Source organism: Ranitomeya variabilis, chromosome 5 (assembly GCF_051348905.1).
Source record: "Ranitomeya variabilis isolate aRanVar5 chromosome 5, aRanVar5.hap1, whole genome shotgun sequence".
In the NCBI taxonomy this organism is placed as follows: Eukaryota; Metazoa; Chordata; class Amphibia; order Anura; family Dendrobatidae; genus Ranitomeya; species Ranitomeya variabilis.
The window spans coordinates 659,424,272-659,446,301 of NC_135236.1; the positions used below are offsets into that span (position 1 = coordinate 659,424,272).

Genomic DNA, 22,030 nt, shown 5'->3' on the forward strand with positions numbered 1-22,030 from the left:
CCTTCTGGTGTTGAATATGGCAGTTCTGGTAAATTTTCATGACTAATATGCAAATTAGCCTGACTAATATGCAAATTAGTCTGGGTACACCACATTCTGGCTACCACTTCCAATGATTGGTCCTGTTACCCAAAGACAAAGTTAACATCTAGTTTTAATCCAAATAAAAAGTTTACTAACTTTTTAAACACATTACTGATTCTGTGTTACTACATTATTATACTCAAGAGCTGATCTCACAATTCTGCTGGCCGTCATTGGAAGCCCTGAACCGATAGCTTGGTGGAACTCCTGTAAATGCAGGAGGGGGCAAGTTAATTTTCCTATGTTAGATGCTTGCTGTAAGGATGGCATTTTGCAGAAGGTTCACCAGGAGAGCAGAAGGAATGCTGGGAAAATTAAGCTCTGAAGCTTGCAGAACTATATTTAAAATTCACTTCAAGTCGCCAGTTTTTGCTCTGATCTTAGTCTCGCTGCCTCCCTGAGCATTCAGTTTTGTGTATTTTTTTTTTTTTTTTAATCCACCATATGGTTCCATAGATGAGTTTTTATTCGGTACTAATCTTCATGATCTACAAGGAGGATTCCTATGACCACGCCCCTTTGGCAAAAATCATAAAAAGTTGCTCTAAACAAAAATATCATAACATATCTCTGGGACTGTATGAAAAATGTAAAACATAAATAAATACAACAAAATGCTGATAGTAATGTATGTACACAGTGACTGCACCAGCAGAATAGTGAGTGCAGCTCTGGGGTATAATACAGGATGTAACTCAGGATCAGTAATGTATGTACACAGTGACTGCACCAGCAGAATAGTGAGTGCAGCTCTGGGGTATAATACAGGATGTAACTCAGGATCAGTAATGTAATGTATGTACACAGTGACTGCACCAGCAGAATAGTGAGTGCAGCTCTGGGGTATAATACAGGATGTAACTCAGGATCAGTAATGTATGTACACAGTGACTGCACCAGCAGAATAGTGAGTGCAGCTCTGGAGTATAATACAGGATGTAACTTAGGATCAGTAATGTAATGTATGTACACAGTGACTGCACCAGCAGAATAGTGACTGCAGCTCTGGAGTATAATACAGGATGTAACTCAGGATCAGTAATGTAATGTATGTACACAGTGACTGCACCAGCAGAATAGTGAGTGCAGCTCTGGAGTATAATACTGGATGTAACTCAGGATCAGTAATGTATGTACACAGTGACTGCACCAGGAGAATAGTGAGTGCAGCTCAGGGGTATAATACAGGAGGTAACTCAGGATCAGTGATGTAATGTATGTACACAGTGACTGCACCAGCAGAATAGTGAGTGCAGCTCTGGAGTATAATACAGGATGTAACTCAGGATCAGTAATGTAATGTATGTACACAGTGACTGCACCAGCAGAATAGTGAGTGCAGCTCTGGGGTATAATACAGGATGTAACTCAGGATCAGTGATGTAATGTATGTACACAGTGACTGCACCAGCAGAATAGTGAGTGCAGCTCTGGGGTATAATACAGGATGTAACTCAGGATCAGTGATGTAATGTATGTACACAGTGACTGCACCAGCAGAATAGTGAGTGCAGCTCTGGGGTATAATACAGGATGTAACTCAGGATCAGTAATGTAATGTATGTACACAGTGACTGCACCAGCAGAATAGTGAGCGCAGCTCTGGAGTATAATACAGGATGTAACTCGGGATCAGTAATGTAATGTATGTACACAGTGACTGCACCAGCAGAATAGTGAGCGCAGCTCTGGGGTATAATACAGGATGTAACTCAGGATCAGTAATGTAATGTATGTACACAGTGACTGCACCAGCAGAATAGTGAGTGCAGCTCTGGAGTATAATACAGGAGGTAACTCAGGATCAGTAATGTAATGTATGTACACAGTGACTGCACCAGCAGAATAGTGAGTGCAGCTCTGGGGTATAATACAGGATGTAACTCACTATAAGTACAAGATATGTAATGTATTTAGACCTATGTAATAACCTTTGTATAAACTTGCATGGATTCTGTCCTTCTACTTATGTAATGGTCACATATTTCTTTTTATGGTAATCGTCTTGCGAGGAGCAGTCACACAGATACATGCAGTGAGGCTGTAAAGACGCGTTTGTGTGTGTGTGTAAAGGGCATGGTGTCTGTTATACTTTGGTTACAGGCGAAGTCTAGATATGAGGCTGAACAGCCCGGGTTCACAGAATTGCAGACCACATTTGCATGTCTGTAAGTCGTGGTGAGGAGAACCTACCACATGGGCCTTTTTAAAATGTCATATTAATAGACCGGTGAGGAAGCGTGCTGCTTTTACGCAGTTGCACTTCATTTAATAATGTTATGCTATCTTAAATTTCCTTAAAATAAATGAATAAAAATATATAAAAAATATTTCCAAATTTTTAAGCGCTTCAGGTGATAGCCACAGAAGTTCTTGCCCATCTTTCCCAAACTACTGGAGCCTAAAACAATTATCCGGATATATGTAAGAAAATGCCTAAATATAATTCTGCTCAAACAGATTCCCGTTACTTATTTTTTTTTACTGATCTGAGAATAGTTTTTTGGTTTTTTTTTAAGCTGCGTTAACAGATCTGCTGGCTTCAGAGCTGAAATCTGCCACCATTTGGTGAAATATCATCCACTTTGCTGCAGCTGTACACCTTTAGCATTCATTGTGTAAATTGGGGTGCGGGGTCTCTGTTTCCGGACCCGATCTGATCAGCCTCATATATGGCTATGGAGTTGAGGTCTTGAGACCCTCAGCCAGTCCATACTGGGACCATCATCTTTTGAGGATTCTAAAAAATGCAAAATCTCGATCTTGTGGTGAAAAAAAACAAATAATCTACTATATAATTGTCTAAGGGTCACTTCTGTCTGTCTGTCTTTCTGTCTGTCACGGATATTCATTGGTCGCGGCCTCTGTCTGTCATGGAAATCCAAGTCGCTGATTGGTCGTGGCAAAACGGCCACAACCAATCAATGACGGGCACAGTCCGGCGGCAAAATGGCCACTCCTTCCTCCCCGCAGTCAGTGCCCGGCGCCCGCTCCATACTCCCGAGTCCCCTCCAGTCAGCGCTCACACAGGGTCAATGGCAGCGGTAACAGACCGCGTTATGCCGCGGGTAACACACTCCGTTACCGCTACTATTAATCCTGTGTGTCCTCAACTTTTTACTATTGATGCTGCCTATGCAGCATCAATAGTAAAAAAATGTAATGTTAAAAATAATAATAAAAAAACCCACAAAACCTGCTATTCTCACCCTCCGTAGTCCGAGCCGCACGCGGCTGCCGCCATCTTCCGTTCCCAGAGATGCACTGCGAAATTACCCAGAAGACTTAGCGGTCTCGCGAGATCTCTAAGTCTTCTGGGTAATTTTGCAATGCATCCTGGGAACGGAAGATGGCGGCAGCCGCGCGCGCATCGCCAGAGCTTCGGTGGATCCCGGTGGGTGAGTATATCACTATTTTTTATTTTAATTAATTTTTTTTTTAACAGGGATATGGTGCCCACACTGCTAAATACTGCGTGGGCTGTGTGATATACTGCGTGGGCTGTGTGATATACTGCGGGGGCTGTGCTATATACTACATGGGCAGTGTTATATACTACGTGGGCTGTGTGATACTGCGGGGGCTGTGCTATATACTGCGTGGGCAGTGTTATATACTGCGTGGGCAGTGTTATATACTGCGTGGGCAGTGTTATATACTGCGTGGGCAGTGTTATATACTGCGTGGGCAGTGTTATATACTGCGTGGGCAGTGTTATATACTGTGTGGGCTGTGCTATATACTACGTGCCCTGTGTTATATACTGCGTGTCCTGTGTTATATACTACGTCGCCTGTGTTATATACTGCGTGGGCTGTGTTATATAGTACGTGGGCTGTTATGTACTGCGTGGCCTGTATTAACACATCGGGTATTCTAGAATATGTATGTATGTATGTATATAGCAGCCACATAGTATATAGCACAGGCCACGTACTATTTGTCTGCTATATACTACATGCCTCCTATATACTACGTGGCCTGTGCTATATACTATGTGGCTGCTATATACATACATACATACATATTCTAAAATACCCAATGCGTTAGAATCGGGCCACCATCTAGTGGTCAGTATAAGTATGTAGTAACCATCGGATCAAACTTGTGGAAATTCTTGTAATTTCTAAGTTGGGAGAAGAATCACAAGACTGAGCACTCAGAACCTCATAGTCTGAAGAATAATGAAGGTTCTTATTTCTCACTTACAATGGAGCGTTCAATACTCTCATTCAAAATAATTGGAAATTACTTAAAAAAAACCAAAAAAAAAAACCAAGTCCTTGTGATTTGTCCTAGGGATCATCAGAGGAGAGGTTGCATTGCTGGTGAACCTCGCTACCATTTTATTTTCTTGGAAACCGTCAAGAACTGCCACCTTTCCTTTAAACAGAACCTGTCACTTGATAGATAGATAGATAGATAGATATATACCTGGTGTAAATGCTGCTGTCCTCCTGAATCCGGCAATGTTTTTCCTTTGTTTCTGCGCCTCTCCGTTCCCGAGATATGGTCACTTTTTCCCAGGTATACAAATCTAGCATTGTAAGCCAAGTGGGTGCTATCTTTGAGAACCACACCCAGTTGATAAAAAGACTAGATTTATATGCAGGGAAAAATAGACCATATCTCAGGAACGGAGAGGAGCAGGAAGAAGAGAAAAACCTTGCTGGATTCAGGAGAACAGCGACATTTACACCAGATAAAGAAAATTACTTAGTTTTAGTGATAGGTCCTATTTAATTCATGTGTAAAAACCATACCTAAAATGCACATGGTTTTGTAAAGATGGAGATTTTTCAACACTGTTTTGATGCATTTTTCTACATAATTTTTTTGGGAGAATTTTTTCAAATTCTAATATGGTGCATAATAATATCGTGTGGGTTTTATCGGGTTTCCATTGCAAAAACCTCTCCAAAAACTACAATAAAAAGTGTGCCAAAAAATGCACATTTTACTGCGCTTTGTTTGGAAATATACTAAAGAATTGACATGCCATTTTCTTTTTTTTATCTATGTTAAAAAATAAAAAATTCTCTCGGTTTCTCACGCAAATGATCAGGTTTGAAATGTTTTTGTTTTTTTTTTCTTTTAAATGTGGATTTAGGTAGAGAATCTGCACCAAAACCCACATAAAAAATTGTATACGTACCCTTACATGGTCCTTCTTTTTTCCACATGGAAAAACTACACCATATGCCTAAGGCTGCAGCAAAATCCACGTAAAAAAACTTGTGAATTTTGATACTTTTTTTTGTATGGTACAATTTTTATCCTGTTTCTTATTATTCAATTGTGAAATCTAGAAATGTATTATAGTCACCATCTCAAAATTGGTAATGATGTAAAAAAAGGGGGAAAGAAACAACAATGTACAGTGGTAAACGTTTTCCCATGGACATTAGGAAGCTAATTCAGGTAGTCAAAGCTTTTTTTTTATGTGGATTTTGAAGAAGAATCCACTCCAAAATCAATGTAAAAAAAACTGTGAACATACCCCAAAAGTGCAAATACTATACGTTCCTATAAAAACTGATGGATTTTGGGAACTTTCTGCTCCAAAAACTCCTGAAAAAAAATAATTTGTGTCCCAGTACTAGCGTGCCAGCTTTCCGCACTGTTTCTCAGAGTGTGAGGAGTCCAAGTTCTCTTGGTAGATATTGAATCCTTATGAATGCTTTTGATTGACTCTATATCTCAAGAAAGGAACAAGCTGCCATTTTTTAAATCGGCTGATTTACTGTCAACAAGTTGTGTTTTTTTCCACTTATGGTTTTCGTGGTTTCATAAAACAAATATGGACTGGGAGATTTGTCTTCTACTGGGAAATGTGCCCATTGGAAAGGAGGCCTGCCTTCCAGGAGAATATTTGCTGACAAGGCCTCTATTAAGGTAATATTATGGGCACTCCTCGTATTAACCGGTTGAGTACCTGCGTGACGTCTGGTCACGTCACTCGGATCAGTGGTCTGGAGACCCTCGTTCTGTCTACTGAATGTGATCAGTGTATTTCTTGTTTCCTTGAACAGCATCTCTCTAGATGTCGAAGTGTGTTTTGTTTTTTTTTCTGAAAGAGTAGGCAAACGACGTCTGATTGTCGAAATCAGAGTTCAAAGAAGACATGAGGCGGAATTCATCAAGGCTGGCGGTAATCATTTTTTTTTAAACCAATAAATTTTTATTAGGATTATACCAGTAACATGCATATAGCATAAGAAAGATCAAATCAATTGTCAATAACAGCAATCATGAACATAGATCATGAAGGTAACAAGTAAAGTGTTCAAAGTAAACAGGGAAAGAGGGAGAAGGGAGGAGAGCAGCATCACCATTTACTAAATATGTATAGTATAAAGTAAGAGAACCATAAAATAAAACATTCACAGCGTAGTCTAGTGAAAATAAAAGAAGTGAGACCAAAGAGAGTCAGGGAGGAACCTTAACTGTATTATGAACAGATGATAACCAGGGGTCCCACCAATTCAGAACTTTAGTTTTTTGGTCTAAATCGTGTGCAAGCATAATTTCATAATCACAGTGAGAATTTAAACGTGAAATCGTTTCAGATAGCGTAGGGAGAGCTGATGATCTCCAATGCGCTGCTATAGTTTGACGCGACGCAATTAGGGTATTTGTTATAATGGGCCTAAGTATACAAGGAAAAGCTTCCAAGTTTAAACCCAATAAAGCTAGGGAGGGAGTTAGAACTAAGGGAAGACCTGTGAGGGAACAGAGGAGGTCACCCACAGAAGTCCAGAAACGATTCACCTCGGGACAGAACCACCACATGTGAACATCCGAACCTAATTCAGAACAACCCTTCCAACATGAAGGGGAGAGGGAAGGGGTCGGACCACGAAATTTGGCAATTCGAGCTGGGGTTAAATACCAATTAAACATAAGTTTTTTCGATTGCTCCAGATGATTAATGCAGCGAGTAAAATGAGCAGCATGGCCTGAAGCAGACAACCATTGTTCTAAGGGGGCAGAAAAGCCAAGCTTGGACTCCCACCTAACCATATAGGGGAGTTTAGTCACGTAACGTGAGGCAAGGAGGGCTTTATATATAATAGAGACTCCGCGGCAGGATCGATTATTTTGACCAAAAAGGGCTTGTAGCGATAGATTAATTTCAAACGGGTCATACACTGGAATAGATACCGCATTTAAAAAATGTCGGAGTCGAAGGTAGGAGAACAAGGCTGTGGGAGGAAGGGATAGTTTAGCAGAGATGACATTAAAAGGGGAGATACTGCCCCGCTCCAGAAGGTCAGACAAGAGAGTTATGGGAGTGAGATCATTCACCCAAGAGGCAAAGGACATCCCTCCCATAAGGGCACTCACCGCCTGCAGTGAAATATACTTAAAAAGAAAAGGAAAGTGTGAGTTCTTAAATTTTTGCCAGGGCGCAAGGGTACTTTGAATAGAACTAAGGGTGAAGCTGGCGGTAATCATGAGTCCGCTTGAGTAAAATTTGACTGGAGTACTTTTCTGTTCTAATTTAGTCCACTTTTCTGGCTTAGATTGAATTCGTCAACATTAGGCCATGACCTGGTCGGCAAAGATTTGGCCACTTTTCGAAAACTTGGGGTAAAAAATGGCAACAGTTGCAGCTCTTCTACGCAATGTTCTGACGAACAGGGCTTCATCAATCGCCCCCTTAATTTTTCGCCATTCTTTTATTTTTCTTATAACAGGGAACTTAAAGTACAACTCTACCTTTGAAGATCAATCTACTGTACACATCGGCGTAAAATGTGTATATGTTCTGCTTGAATTCTACCTTTTGTTCCAGTTACATCCATCATGGCGTCTAGATGTTTCGTGACCTTTCTCTTGTCCGGGAAGTCAGATTATAGTTAAATGGTTGTCCCACAATTACCGCTTATCGGCTATTTATGGGATAGTTAAGTGGGAACCCCAACCTTGGGACAACTATCGGTTAAGAGAATGGAGGTCCCCCTGTCGTTACGCATCCAGACTTTGAGTGTGGACCAGGCCTAAATGTTGGTTCTGCCACACAGTGTTTCATTACTACGAATGAAATGTAACTAAGGCCTATTACACAATCAGGCCCGATAGGAACCACCAGACAAATTGAGGTCAAAACTGGAAATGGCCAAGGACCTTCAAGATTCCACCACCCTCTTTGGGGCAGCTAACAACAATGGGTCTTTAATACTTGGAAACCTGGGACCTTGTATAAAGCTGATCTTGACTTTGTATAATGGCCTCCATAAACCAATGTCATCAGGAATTGGGACCTCCCGAATCTAGCCCAACAGATGATCGTTGGAGAGAAACATTCTGCAATTGGAATGTCAACACCAAAGCATTCTTTTTTCAGCGTCTAGTTGTAGCACACCTCTCGTTGAGTACACAGGTGCATTTGGCCTATCCGAGCATTCCTGTGAATAAGGGACTTGCCGACGGCTATCTAATGGGTAATGGTCAACATTACAATCCACTCCAATTTGCCTGGGATAATTAGATGCTGATGTCAGTCATCAAACTTTTTCCTCTATGATGGAAAAATTTCCTACGACGATGGTACAACCAATTTGTTATATTATTAATGTATTGTACACAGTGTTACTTATTCCTATTTACCTCTTTTTTGGGGGGATTGTGGTGGTAGAATATCCCCCCCCCCCCCCTGTATATTACAGATCATAGCCATTTGGCATTTTTTTCTAAATCACGGACCACCCCTTTTAAAATGGCTCAAAACAAGCGCTGGGAAGTAACATCCGTGTCCTCTATTTTTGAGGCATGACACCACCGAATGCTAAATATAGCCCCTTTTCTCTATTTTTGAGTATGTGACAATTACATAGTGATGACATTTGGCACTAATTTGGGCTGCTTTATTTTAATTGTAGATGAGGTCAGTGGAGTCAATTGGACATGTTTTGTGTGAAGTTACTCAAAGCACTGAGGGATCTATAAAATGTCACAGGCCTCGCGCCTCCCTGTGCTAACTAAACAAGATTTTTCTCTGTGTTCTTGGCCAAGAAAATGAGATGTTTTAATCTTGGTATCGTGAGTCACCACTTAATTTTTTTCTTTTTAACCACTGAATTACTTTTCCATATCCTCTTATCTATTGAAATACATCTTATAATATATATCTATGATGTCATGCAGTGGTGATGTCACTCCATCGAAATATGTGGTTTATATGGGGGAGTGGTGGTGATATTTTCTAGTAGACCTTCTACATTGGGAAATTGGTAACGCCACTTCAGTGAAATTGTGGTATATCGGGAGAATGGTGATGTCATTCCTCCTATACAGTATGTGGTATATCCGGAGAGTGGTGATGTCATTTTTTCCTATACAATATGTGGTGTATCGGGAGAGTGATGATGTCACTCCTCCTATACAATATGTGGTATATCGGGAGAGTGGCGATGTCACTCCTCCTATACAATATGTGGTGTATCAGGAGAGTGATGTCACTCCTCCTATACAATATGTGGTGTATCGGGAGAGTGGTGATGTCACTATCACTACCCCTATACAATATGTGGTGTATCGGGAGAGTGGTGATGTCACTCCCCCTATACAATATGTGGTGTATCGGGAGAGTGGTGATGTCACTATCACTACCCCTATACAATATGTGGTGTATCGGGAGAGTGGTGATGTCACTCCTCCTATACAATATGTGGTGTATCGGGAGAGTGGTGATGTCACTATCACTCCCACTATACAATATGTGGTGTATCGGGAGAGTGGTGATGTCACTCCTCCTATACAATATGTGGTGTATGGAGATATCAGTGATGTCACTGTAATACAGTGGTGATGTCACTCCTCCTATATAATGTGGTATATCGGGAGAGTGGTGATGTCACTGTAATACAGTGGTGATGTCACTCCTATATAATATGTGGTATATCGGGAGAGTGGTGATGTCACTCCTCCTATATAATGTGGTATATCGGGATAGTGGTGATGTCACTCCTCCTCTCTATATATAATTGTCTAAGGGGTACTTCCGGCTTTCTGTCAGCAACTTCCGTCACGGAAATCCCGCGTCGCTGATTGGTCGCGCCAGCTGCCTGTCATGGCTGCCGCGACCAATCAGCGACGGGCACAGTCCGATTAGTCCCTCCCTACTCCCCCCCCGTCAGTGCCCCCTGCGTGCTTCACTGCTGACACGAGACTCGCACATGGTGCACGAGGTTATAATGGGGAGGAAGCAGCGAGAGCTCACATTGCGGGACATGGAAATACAACGGGGAGATCACAGCGGCCGCTATCATCTGACCTGTGCCCGGGGCTCCGCACACTCCTGGGAGCAGCCACGATGTCCTCCGCCAGCAACGGCCTCCGTGCCGGACTACAGGAAGGGCGGACTATCACCCCGCACGTGAACAGCTCTTCGGAGCCAGCCCATGTGCCAGCACTATGGACTCCTGCAGGGCGCCCCGTGTGAGCCACACTCCCGGCCGGGCCCTCGGCATCTCCGTCATCTACACACGTGTCCTGTTATTGTTAGGCGCGGGCCGTGTGCTGCTCCTGCACTGCCGGAGATGGTGCCTCCGCCGCTCTCACCACCGGCCGTACATCTGCTCCTCTCATGGACGGACGGGCCGGGGACGGTCTCCAGAAAGCTGCCATACTACTTGGGCTGTGTTACATACGTCTCTGTGTTATATACTACGTGGCCTCTGCTATATACTGCGTGGCCTCTGCTATATACTACGTGGCCTCTGCTATATACTACCTGGCTGGGCAATATACTATGTGCCCTGTGTTATATACTGCGTGGGCTGTGCTATATACTACTATACATATTCTAGAATACCCGATGCATTCGAATCGGGCCATCATCTAGTATACAATATGTGGTGTATGGAGAGATCAGTGATGTCACTGTAATACAGTGGTGATGTCACTCCTCACTATTATACGTGTAGTATATGGAGATTGGTAAGGTCTCTACAGTACATTATGTTTATATTTTCAGAGTAGTGATATCTGTCCAGCACAATATGGAATATAACTGACAGTGGTGGTGTCACTCCAGTACAATATGGAGTACAACTGGACAGTGGCGGTGTCACGGTAATACAGTATACAGCATTATATATTAAGTAGTGAAGATGTCACTCTTGCAATAAAATGTGTCCGATATCGATAAAGCAGTGATGTCACTGTAATTTAACATATGCAGTAGATACAGAGTGTGATGATGATGATGATGATGATGATGCATAAAAATGCCTTTTTTTAATTTTTTACAAAACTGTGATCCCCAACTTAAAAGAAATGGGTAAAAATGTATGTATGCCACTTGCATGTGGCTTAGTTCTGAACACTACTGTCTGGCAGAAGCTAGGGCCATTTTGAACCCTTAATATAGGCATTTGCTTTTCCATATTTCAGACCCGGAATAGGCCTATTGGCAGGAGCTTCTGCAGTTTAATTTTTTTGCATTTATATTGTCCCTCATCATTTTTTTTTTTTCTTAAAAAGGAAAGGTGGGGCTCGGCGTTGGCCAAATTCATACCTTGCACAATTCGGAGTTAGCACTCGGCCTACTAAGCAAAGCGAAGATCTATGAGTCATGAGTTTTCTTATTCCTGGAATACTGAGAAATATCACACATATGAACTGTTAACCAAAATCTACGGTAAATTCTGTTCAGCTTTGTGCACCGTCACCACATATATTGGCTACGGAGGTTTTCACTTTGAAAAAAGAACAAAAAAAAACACAGCAGTACTTTACGGTCCACCCAATGTATAATATGCATACATTTAATGCCTGGAATTAGGACAATCAGTCCACACCCAGGAACGCCGTTTTATGGCAAATGTTTCACCCCAATGACTTATCGAAATTTGGATTGTTGTCAAGTATGAATGTAGCCAAGAATCGGGCCCCAAAAAATAAGAGCTTATATAGTCACCAATTAGAATTCTCCACTTTTTTCAAAATGGACGATGTCTGGTTACCATTGGCAACGTGGCCTATGTTTTTGTCCTTGTTACCTCCCCCTGCCTACAGTAATAACACCAGTGTGTGCTCGTATGCATTTAAAAACATGGCGTTTGGTTGCTATTGGCAACAGGGCCTTTATTTTTGTACTAAATTACGTCCTGCCATCCGCAATAATAGGGGTAGGCCAGAAAAACATGGCCCAGTATAGATTTATACTACTTTCCAGACCCAAAACTGGACTGTGTCCCCCACACATCCCTAAAGGTGGGCACATTTTTGGGTGAGGTTTACATAAACCACACATCATTTTTTTTTTTCCAAAATTGGGAAAACTTGTAAAAATAACCATATCTTAAAAAAAAAAATGGACTTGTCAACCATAGCAACTAATTTGAACGCAGGTCTAAACCTAAAAACATGGCGTTTCGTTGCTATGGGCAACGAGGCCTATGTTTTTGTACCTGTACACCTCCTCCTGTCTATTAGGCTGGAAAAAATGTGTATAGATATGGATTTTTACTATTTCCCGGGGTCTTAGACGGTGCTGGGTAATAAAACTTCACCCCCCATAGAGGAGAGAAAAAAAATCCATTGTCTTTTTGTATTATATGAAGGTCTCAGACATGACTCAATAGCAGGGGGGTTAGGAGGACACTTCACAATGGCGGCTGCACTCCAAGACACTTGCCGCCCTTTTTACAGCAGTTAATTAATATGCTAAAAATTGAGGCCGCTGATGCAAATTGTCCCTCACGGCTGAGGCATGTGTGAGCTTTTGATGGCTGAGTTTATGGCGCTTTGCTTTCGAGAGGTTAGCGCAAGGAGAACAGTGAATGTTGATCCCCCTCCCCACCCTCCAGGTCACTCTGGGCCTCTTGCCATTCGTTTGCTGTCTCATTTGCATTCTGAATGACATTAAGGAGGATAACTAGGTGATTGGACCTCTTTTCGGGGTCTCTTGTGACCACACGTGGAGTGGGACCTACAGCAGAGCTGGCTGGCATAGGCACTGTGACTCTATTATGCCAGACAAGAATTACAGCGTACGAGTTACATATCCTAGGACGCATTGCATTTGGCAGCTGTCGACGCTGGCGCACTCGTTCTCGTGTAACATGAATATTCCTATAAGTAAGAAAAGCTGTAACGTATTTAAAATCTTTTTTTTTTTTTCTTAAGATGTAGCAGAGCTGAATATTTCAAGTTTGACAGTTACCATGTCCACATTCCCCTCTGGCTATCTCAAGGACAGGCAATCAACAACAGCTTTTCCATAAAACAATAGGCCCAAAATAATCCTAATACCTGAGATTTTTGACTGACTATATGAAAAAAAAAATAAAAACGGCACTAATTTAAGGGGTTTTTCTAAAATACTAATCAATTTTTCAGACCTTAAGTTTGGGACATTCTTTTAAAGAGAACCTGTCACCAGGTCAAAAGTGTTAGCTCTTATTGTATTCCCATTGCTCTCCTGAGTATTTTGGTTTTTGTTTTTTTAACATCCGTCATATAGTTCCAGAGATATGAGCCTTTTTGTTCAGTGATCATTTTAAAGTCTTGATAAGGGGGTGTGGTTTATAGGGTAATTATGCATAGCAGCCTGAAGACACGCCCCAGAGGATCCCTTGTGCTGCACTTTTTTTTTTTTTTAAAGACCATAATAGTAGTACTAGATGAAGTTTCACATATGGCCAATTTTTAAAATGAGCCTTTTTATTCCGTAATAATTTTATGGTCTTTATAAGGTAATTATTCAGAGCAGCCTAAAAATACGTCCCAGAGGATCCCTTGTGCCACGCTATTTTGGTAAAGGCCATAAAAGTAGTACTAAGTAAAGAGGTCTTATGGCAGATTTTAAAATGTGCCTTTTTATTCTGTAATAATTTTATGGTCTTTATAAAGGAGTGTGGTTTAGAGGGTAATTATGCAGAGCAGCCCAAAGACACGCCCCAGAGGATCCCTTGTGCCACGCTTTTTTTAGTAAAGGCCATTAAAGTAGTACTAAGTGAAGAGGCCCTTTTGGCAGATTTTAAAATGTGCCTTTTTATTCCTTAATAATTTTATGGTCTTTATAAGGGGGTGTGGTTTATAGGGTAATTATGCAGAGCAGCCTAAAGACACGCCCCAGAGGATCTCTTAAGCCATGCTTTTTTTTTTTTTTTTATGAACCAACCATATGGTGGATTTAAAACAAAACTGAATATATGAATAGCAGGAACAAAATAAAAGCAAAAAAAATCGATGTGGTAACAGGTTCTCTTAAAAGATATTTAGTCACAAACTTCCTCAGCTCTGCTACAAAAATAAGTAAAGCTCAGCTCTTCTGTGGATAATCCTTACCGTTTCCTGACTTTTTTTTTTTTTTGTCCTGCTGTTTGCAGATTTTAACTTCGCCCTCTACCCACCATCTATGATAGCGACTGGAAGCGTGGGAGCCGCAATTTGCGGGCTGCAGTTGGACGACGCAGAAAGCGACCTCTCCGGAGATAGTCTGACGGAGCACTTGGCTAAGATCACTAACACAGATGTGGTGAGTAGCAAAAATATTAACATGAGCCCAAAAAAAAAGGGGGGTCTGGAATTTTCTTTCAGCCTCCATATTGGATCTGCAGCTGCTGTCAGGGATTGATTTTTGCCACTTTTGATTGAGTCTTTGGAGTTGTGCGGTATTTTGTGCTGCTGGATCAATGCCCTTAAAAGAGCATTTGTCATTTGGCACCAAGCAGCTGCCTGGTATTCCAGCCTTGCGAAGACTGTCTCCTGGGCAAACAAAAGCTTAAAGGGGAACATCAGACAAATTAGAAGCTGGGCTCCTAAAATTGCATGCATGAATGTTTTTAGAATTTCACATCCGGAGAAAGCAAATGGTGCAAATTTTTTGACAAAACCTAGTTACAAAAATATTTAGCCCAAAATACATACCCTAACATTTCAGTAAAAAAATGGCCCCAAAAGGTGGACAACCCCCTTAAACTACAATTATACAGATCTGACCCTTCAACAGCAGCCTCTTCGATTCCCACAATGCAGTTTTGTTTACAGTCCTTCCTAATTTTAGATGACCCCCTTCCCTTTTGGAATTGGCAAACCGCTCCTTTTAGAAGAAGTTCAAATAGAAGGAAATGGCTCATTAACTTGTAGGATGAGTATTTCTGGTCCTCCTATAATGTATATGGTGCGGTAACTCTACGAAAGGCTGTGAACGAGGGTGTTTGTTCCACGTCCTGGCTTCCTCCTACACTCTTTCGGGTGTTGAACTTTACCTGCTATTCATTTTGATATTTTTTGTATTAATCAGATAATTTTTGGAATTTTTTTTATTATTATTATTAAGACTTGATAAAAAAAAAAATCCACCATCAAGATTGTATGATTCACACTCAGGACATTCCCCACAAATTAGTCTATATCCTGTGAAGGCTGCCTGAGAAAATGACCAGTTGGAAATATAATCTTTCTTTAAAGGAGTTGTCAGGATTCTGAAAAAAAAAAAAAGGAATAAAAAAGTGAAATGCAATTGATTTCATGGCTCTCTATTATTATGATAGATTGGTAAGGCCCGTTTCACACGTCTGCGAAATATGGACTGTGTTCAGATCAGAAGAACCAGCCCAACCGCCTGGTGTCCTGATCTAACTGCCTCATATATGCCTGTGAGGCACTTGGCTTATGTCAGCAGACCTGGTGGTTGTCCCAGGTCTTCCATGTGAACCAGACCTAAAGTCGATAAGCAAAGTGGCAGTCAATCATACAAGGGTTAGCTGTAGAGTTGGTGTGGTCTATCGGCCAATTCAGTAATCTGTGACCGCTGTATCGTAGACCTGAGAACCGTCTCATAGCTCCCGATATGCAAGACCCTTCTTTTGAGTACCTGGCCTGGTACGATGTCGTCATTGTGTCATGACACACATGTGACGTCGTGCTTGGCCATCAAATTAAAAGGAGCCACGGATACCATCAGATAAGAGACGGTTCTCACAACTCCCATTCAACGGTCAAAGATGACATGACCGATGGACTAGGTCTTTCGTATCATTTTGCACAACTCTAGCTAGGAGGTCTATGGGTGGGTGATGCTTTTCCTCCTAGAGATTACCAGTTGTGGTATGGAGCCACCTATTCCAGGAAATAAGTAGGGAAATTAGCTCTTTTCCAGAAGGAAGAAAGCTATTTATCTAATGTCATCTGTTGGAAGTCAAAGGCTTACAACTTCAGAGAGCTTGACAAGATGCCTAAAGTCAAAAGCCAAACCAGAGTCTCCTGCAAGGAATCAACAATCCGCAAACAACTGTTTTCAGGGTTCTTGCTCCTTGATGGTGCCACACAGATTACTAGATTACTCAACAAGGTAATATGTCTCCAGTTTTGGAGACAGTCAGCTGGCTTAGGAAATCTTATAGGCTAAGCAGTGTCTTCCAATGGTTCTTCCAACTATTGTGATAATTTGAGGGAAGCAAAAGGTAACCGGTTTTCCACCTTGTTCCCTCCATGTCACATGTAAAAAAAAAACAACAAAAAAAAACCCTCCTTGAATCTAAGCTTCTTGGAGCCCTATAAGTGTGAGATGTTGGGGGTTGGATACAGACACAAGAATTTTTTTTATATAGTAGAGTTAGGCTTTAAAGGTTAACTGTTAACAGGTCAAAATTGGCTAAATTTTGCTATTTTATTCCCACTGCTCCTAAGAGTATAATGTCTCTAAAATCTGCCATACAGTTCCAGAGATATGAGCCATTAGTGCTAATTTTTTATGGTCTTTACTAAGGAGGTGTGGCTCAGTGTATTCTAAAGACACGCCCCAGAGGATTCTGAAAGCCGTGCCCACTTTGTAAAGACCATAAAAATTAGCACTAAACAAAAAGGCCCATGTCTCTGGAACTGTATGACAGAGTTATAAAAAACAGGATACTCGGGGGAACAATAGGAATAAAATGGCATCAATTGGTCACTTTTGACATGGTGACGGCTCCTCTTTAAAGGGGTTTTCCCATTTCACAAAGGGATGATGGCACATTGCTATAATATGCTATTGTTTTATGATAGGTGGTGGATGGGTGATCTTCTGGACTATCACCGATCCTGAGATTGAAGGGACCAGAGTGGATTTAAGACTCTGCATATCCAGGAAAGTGAAGGCAGCGCTATGACCTGTTCATCCATAGGATCTGTGGTGGTCCCGGAGGTCAGAAATCCACTAATCACAAATTGATGGCATTATGCCATTACTTTCAAAGATTAGAATAGCACTTTGAAGGGGTTGTCCCATCAGACCTTCTAATTAGCAGAGGTCTAACTGTTGATATCGCCAGATGTAGCCGAGGTGCAGTGACTCCATGGAGTCTTATAAATTGGCGATAACCTCCCCCATTTTCAACCATATAAGACATTCCCTTTAAGTCTGAAATAAAGGGATCGACATAAATGAAATAAAATTCTCAGATCTGTGTACCACAGTCATTTCCTAGAAACATTGGTAGTAAGTAGGTTATCACTCCCAACGTGTCAGGAACTGGCATGAAGAAATCCTCGGGGGGAAAATAAATAAAATCATATTGAAGTTCTCACCACCGCGAGATGTTAAATTCCCCTCATTCTTGGGATGGGCTGACTCCCTAATTGTTTGTATTGCTTTTTTGAATACTGTATCTGTCATAAGACTGAAGACAGCGCGGTTCATGCGAGGTAAAAGTCTATATTGGTGCAACGCGGCTGGCAGCAGGGGAAAAAATGTCCCTCGCCTGGCTTACATTATCAAGGATCTTCTGACTTTGAAAAAGTCCTTCAAAGTTTTCTCCAGAGGCCGGGGATGATGTTGCTTCTCGGAGAATTCTTCTATTCTATTAAAGGGCCGGAACTTACTATTGTTCTTGGTTTTTAGACACAAAATGTATCCTGTTTAAAGGGGAAATCCATCCGTTGTACCATGGTGTAGTAAAACGGATACTACCCTAGCTCGAGAATTCAGAATTTAGACTAGGATTTTCCCTTTTAAAAGCACAATTATTCTGATTCCAGGGAGTGTAAATGCCATTGTTTTCCACAATCCGGTGGTGTTTTTCTTTTGTTCCTGCGCCTCTATGTCTCTGAGGGTGTGGCACCCCTTCCTCCCTGCATATAAAGCTATTATTTTTAGGCAAAAGGGTCTACAAATTATGATAAAAAAAAAAATATATATATATATATATATATATATATTTTATATATGATAATTTTTAGGCCCATTTGCCTAAAAATAATACCTTTTTATATGCAGGGGGAAGAGGCTACTTCGTCAGGAATGGAAAGGTGCAGGAATTAAAAAAAAAATAAAAAAATAAAAAAAATAAATAAATAACGCTAGATTTAGGACAATGGTGGCCTTTACAGGTATAAAGAAAAATGAACACTGATTATCTGTAAATCAATCTGCACTAATTTACTGGCCCATTCACACTGGTTGACAAATACTATGTGGAGTGTGGATAAGACCTGTCTGTCCCCATATAACATGTGCCGGGGAGCACATCCCCCTTTTACATCAGGCGATGTGCTGCCGACAATGATTGATTCTTATGCCACCATAAACCATCCGCTCACTCGATGAACGAGTAGATTTGCATGCTTACATGGCGATCGCGGCCTGTTTACAATCGAACAATCACTTATCGCCTTTTTAGGGCCAGCTTGGGACCCTCCACTATATGCCAGAACATATAGTGGTGGGCAGTTTGTCTGAATGCCTGGGCCACTGCGGGGTAAACACTTGGTTGCCCCCCTGTCACGATAGTCTGGCAAACAAACCCCTTAGATGGGTGCACACCGTGACCCAAAAATTTAGGAAAGGGATGCTGTAACATTCCTTGCTCCGGTGTTGGCAAATCCTGTGAAATCAATAATGTCCCGTTTTTCGCAGCAGCAGTCAGGTAACTAAAACAGGATATCATCTATATATATTTTTTTTATTTGTAAATCAATTTTCTCTACATTGTTCTTTTATGAATGAATAAGTTCTTTAAATTCTAAAAGGTTTAGCACATAGCGGTGGTCCCGGACTCCTGGAAATTCTGGTATGTTTTGCCATTCTGCTGTGGTATATAGGGTTTTCTTGTTTTTTTGGGAGGGCTTTTTTTTGCACACATTGGAGCTGCGGAGAATAATCGCAGTGTGGGCGGCTTCCTGTCAATGACTCATTGAAAATGGCCAACCCAATGTTACCGTCAGCAGTAACATGAATGTTGTAGTGGCTTTGGTGGTTATTACCTCCACCCCTCCCCCCCATACACACACCCCTCAACCCCCAACCATTGTAAGATCTAGGAATTACCGTGTGAGACGACGCCTGCGACCCCTATTTACCTGCGTGTTGCTAGGCTGAATGTATTGGATGCGTCTCGGACATTTCTTTGGAGAGAAGTAGTTGTGCGGCGGCGGGGTTTTATTGGAACAGAACGGCATACTGTATTACTGACTCATAGGGGGGCTTAAATAGAGTCAGCTGCTGATCTTTCAAGAGACTCCTTTCCGCAAGAGAGAGCGGAGAGGAAGAAAAAGGAAGAAACTAATTAACCGTGTCGCTGCCTCTCTGGGCCCTCCACGATGCTCTTTTTAGGCTAGGACAACATGGCGACCTCACAATGTTGTGCTGCGAAATCGACTGGCGGCCACAGAGAAGCGGGCCCCTGTGTAAGAACAGTGTATGGGCCCTTTGCAGTCCAATAGCTCATCATAATGCACAATTCCACCTGCTTTGGAGGTGGAAATTGGATCCCTTTCCCCTTGGGGGTCCCTGTGTGGCCGCAATGATATGTCCACCCATGGACGGTCATGACCACACTTATTTGCGATTTTGATGCCATCTATCCCTCATGGAAACCCATGGATACGTATGGTGAGCCCAAACTGTGCCCTCTTAGGCCTCGAATGCCAGGTTGTTGCCTAGCAACAGGTATTGAATTACCACATCTGGTCTCCGTGGTCCAGCGTGATCTTCTGTTGTCACATCCAACAGATCACTTCCTAGATGTGGCCTTTTCCACACAGTTTTGTATAAAGGCCCCCTTCAGAGCTATTTATGCAGGGGAACAAAGGGTAAATTTGTATGGGCTGCCCCTTATTACTACTTAAAATAGAGACGCTGCCAGGCATAGGAAAAATATACATATAAACCATCTACATTTACTAGGCCTCATTAATCAAAACGGCCATAGGAACCAATCAGAGCCCAGCTGTCACTTCCTAAACGGATCTTGGAAAATTAAAGCTGCCCTGCGATTGGCTGACATAGGCATCAAGGAATGTTTTCATTTTTAGACCGTTCTGATAATTGTATCTCCATATTGGATAAATATAGAGAAACTAGTAGGGACTTTCTCTTGACTGTTAGGACAGACCTGAGAAAAAATGGCAGGATTTATGAAAATCCTGCTGAAAACAACCTGGTTTGGGTCCATTTTTGGGCTTTAAAGAAAACCTAAATATGCAATTTTTATTATGTGATGTAATTGCCGCTGTTCTCCTGAATCCGGCGTGGTTTTTCTTTTGTTCTTGCCCCTCTTGGTTCCTGAGATATGGCCTCTTCTTCCCTCTATTTAGGTGGGCGTGGTCGCCAGCTTTTCCAATTTTTTTGAAGTCCACGCCCTCTGGACTTTAAAAGACTACATTTACATACAGGGAATATAGGGTGATATCTCCGTAACTGAGAGGCACAGGAACAAAAGAAAAACGGTGCCAGATTCAGGAGAATGGCGGCATTTAGGTGTAGTATAAATATTACATATTAGTGGCAAGTAAAAATTCCCCTTTAAATCCCCAAAATAGATCTGAATTGGGTCCTTTTCAACAAATTTCAATGAGCCACCTGGCAGATTAAAGGAATTTATTCGTATACAGTATATTGGCTTGAATTATGGGACACATAAAGAAAATAATATAAAATCCATACGTAAGGAGTCAGAAATGGAAGCCCTTAATATAATCAGTGGGTGGCATAAGCAAGCTGCCATTTTTAAAGGCCCCTGTATATTGCCACTGGTGTCGGGTCGTATTTTGTATGCAAGGAAACATCATACAGCATAGCCCGGAGAGAAAAGGGATAATGAGATAGTTTCCTAAGTTGTTTTTTGCCTGATTTGGCAGCTGCTCCAAGTTCATTCAGCTTTTTGTTCCCCAGTGAGTGTTTTGCGTGTGTGGTTACAATGGGGTGATGCAGATACGCTGCAGTCTGATGTTGGAGTTCCGTCGTCCCCATTCATAAGTCCAGAGAAGGGTGCACGGCTTGTGACGGAGCCAACAAGCAGAGGAAGTAAGGGCCCCAACTAATGAGCGGCAGTACACATACTTTTGTTTCCGCCCCATGATCTACTAGCGTGCTACAATCATCGGGTTTGATGCTTGTCCCTATGACAAGGACAGCAGATGCCTTCTCTCTGCGCTGACAAAGAGCATTTATTACAAGCAGCAGAGATTTGTATCCAGATAAACTTTTAGTTTTATTTTTAGCATAATTAGCTTTTTGGCAGAGGCTAAATACAGGACCCCAGATGGCTTGGTTCAAGAAACCGGAGTGTTTAATTAATCATCTTAAAGATGCATTCAGGTTTCCTCCGCCTGAACATCTCGCTCTGTCTTCCATAGAAATATCTGCAGGACATATGCATATAAATAGGGCTTTGTGGATATGGCTCGACATCTATTTTTTATTTATTTATTTTTTTATATTTTTAATTTATTTTTTTTTTTTAACCTTGTGTGTGATTGTGGATAGATATGGCGGACATACAAGTTCACGTCAGATGGATATTAAATTGATGCATATTATGATATCCGATACATTTTCGATATCAGAAATGGATATCACATAGATATGGCGCTATAATAAGTAATATTATAATATTGGCGCCATGGAATAAATGGCGCTATAATGATGAATAATAATAATATTATCGGTTAAATATTAGGTAGATAGAAATTTGACCTCAAATATATATTAGATGGATGTCACATAGAT

The 22,030-nt window shown here is 41.5% G+C and overlaps 1 protein-coding gene across 2 annotated transcripts in view; it reads left to right on the forward strand.

The window, feature by feature from the left end:
• Window positions 1-22,030, forward strand: part of CCND2 (cyclin D2) — a 559,919-nt gene that overhangs the window by 519,191 nt on the left and 18,698 nt on the right. For both annotated transcript variants that reach the window (XM_077266502.1, XM_077266501.1), the window contains one exon: window positions 14,427-14,575. In XM_077266502.1, the coding sequence (XP_077122617.1) occupies window positions 14,427-14,575 (149 nt within the window). The remainder of the gene's footprint in view (window positions 1-14,426; window positions 14,576-22,030) is intronic.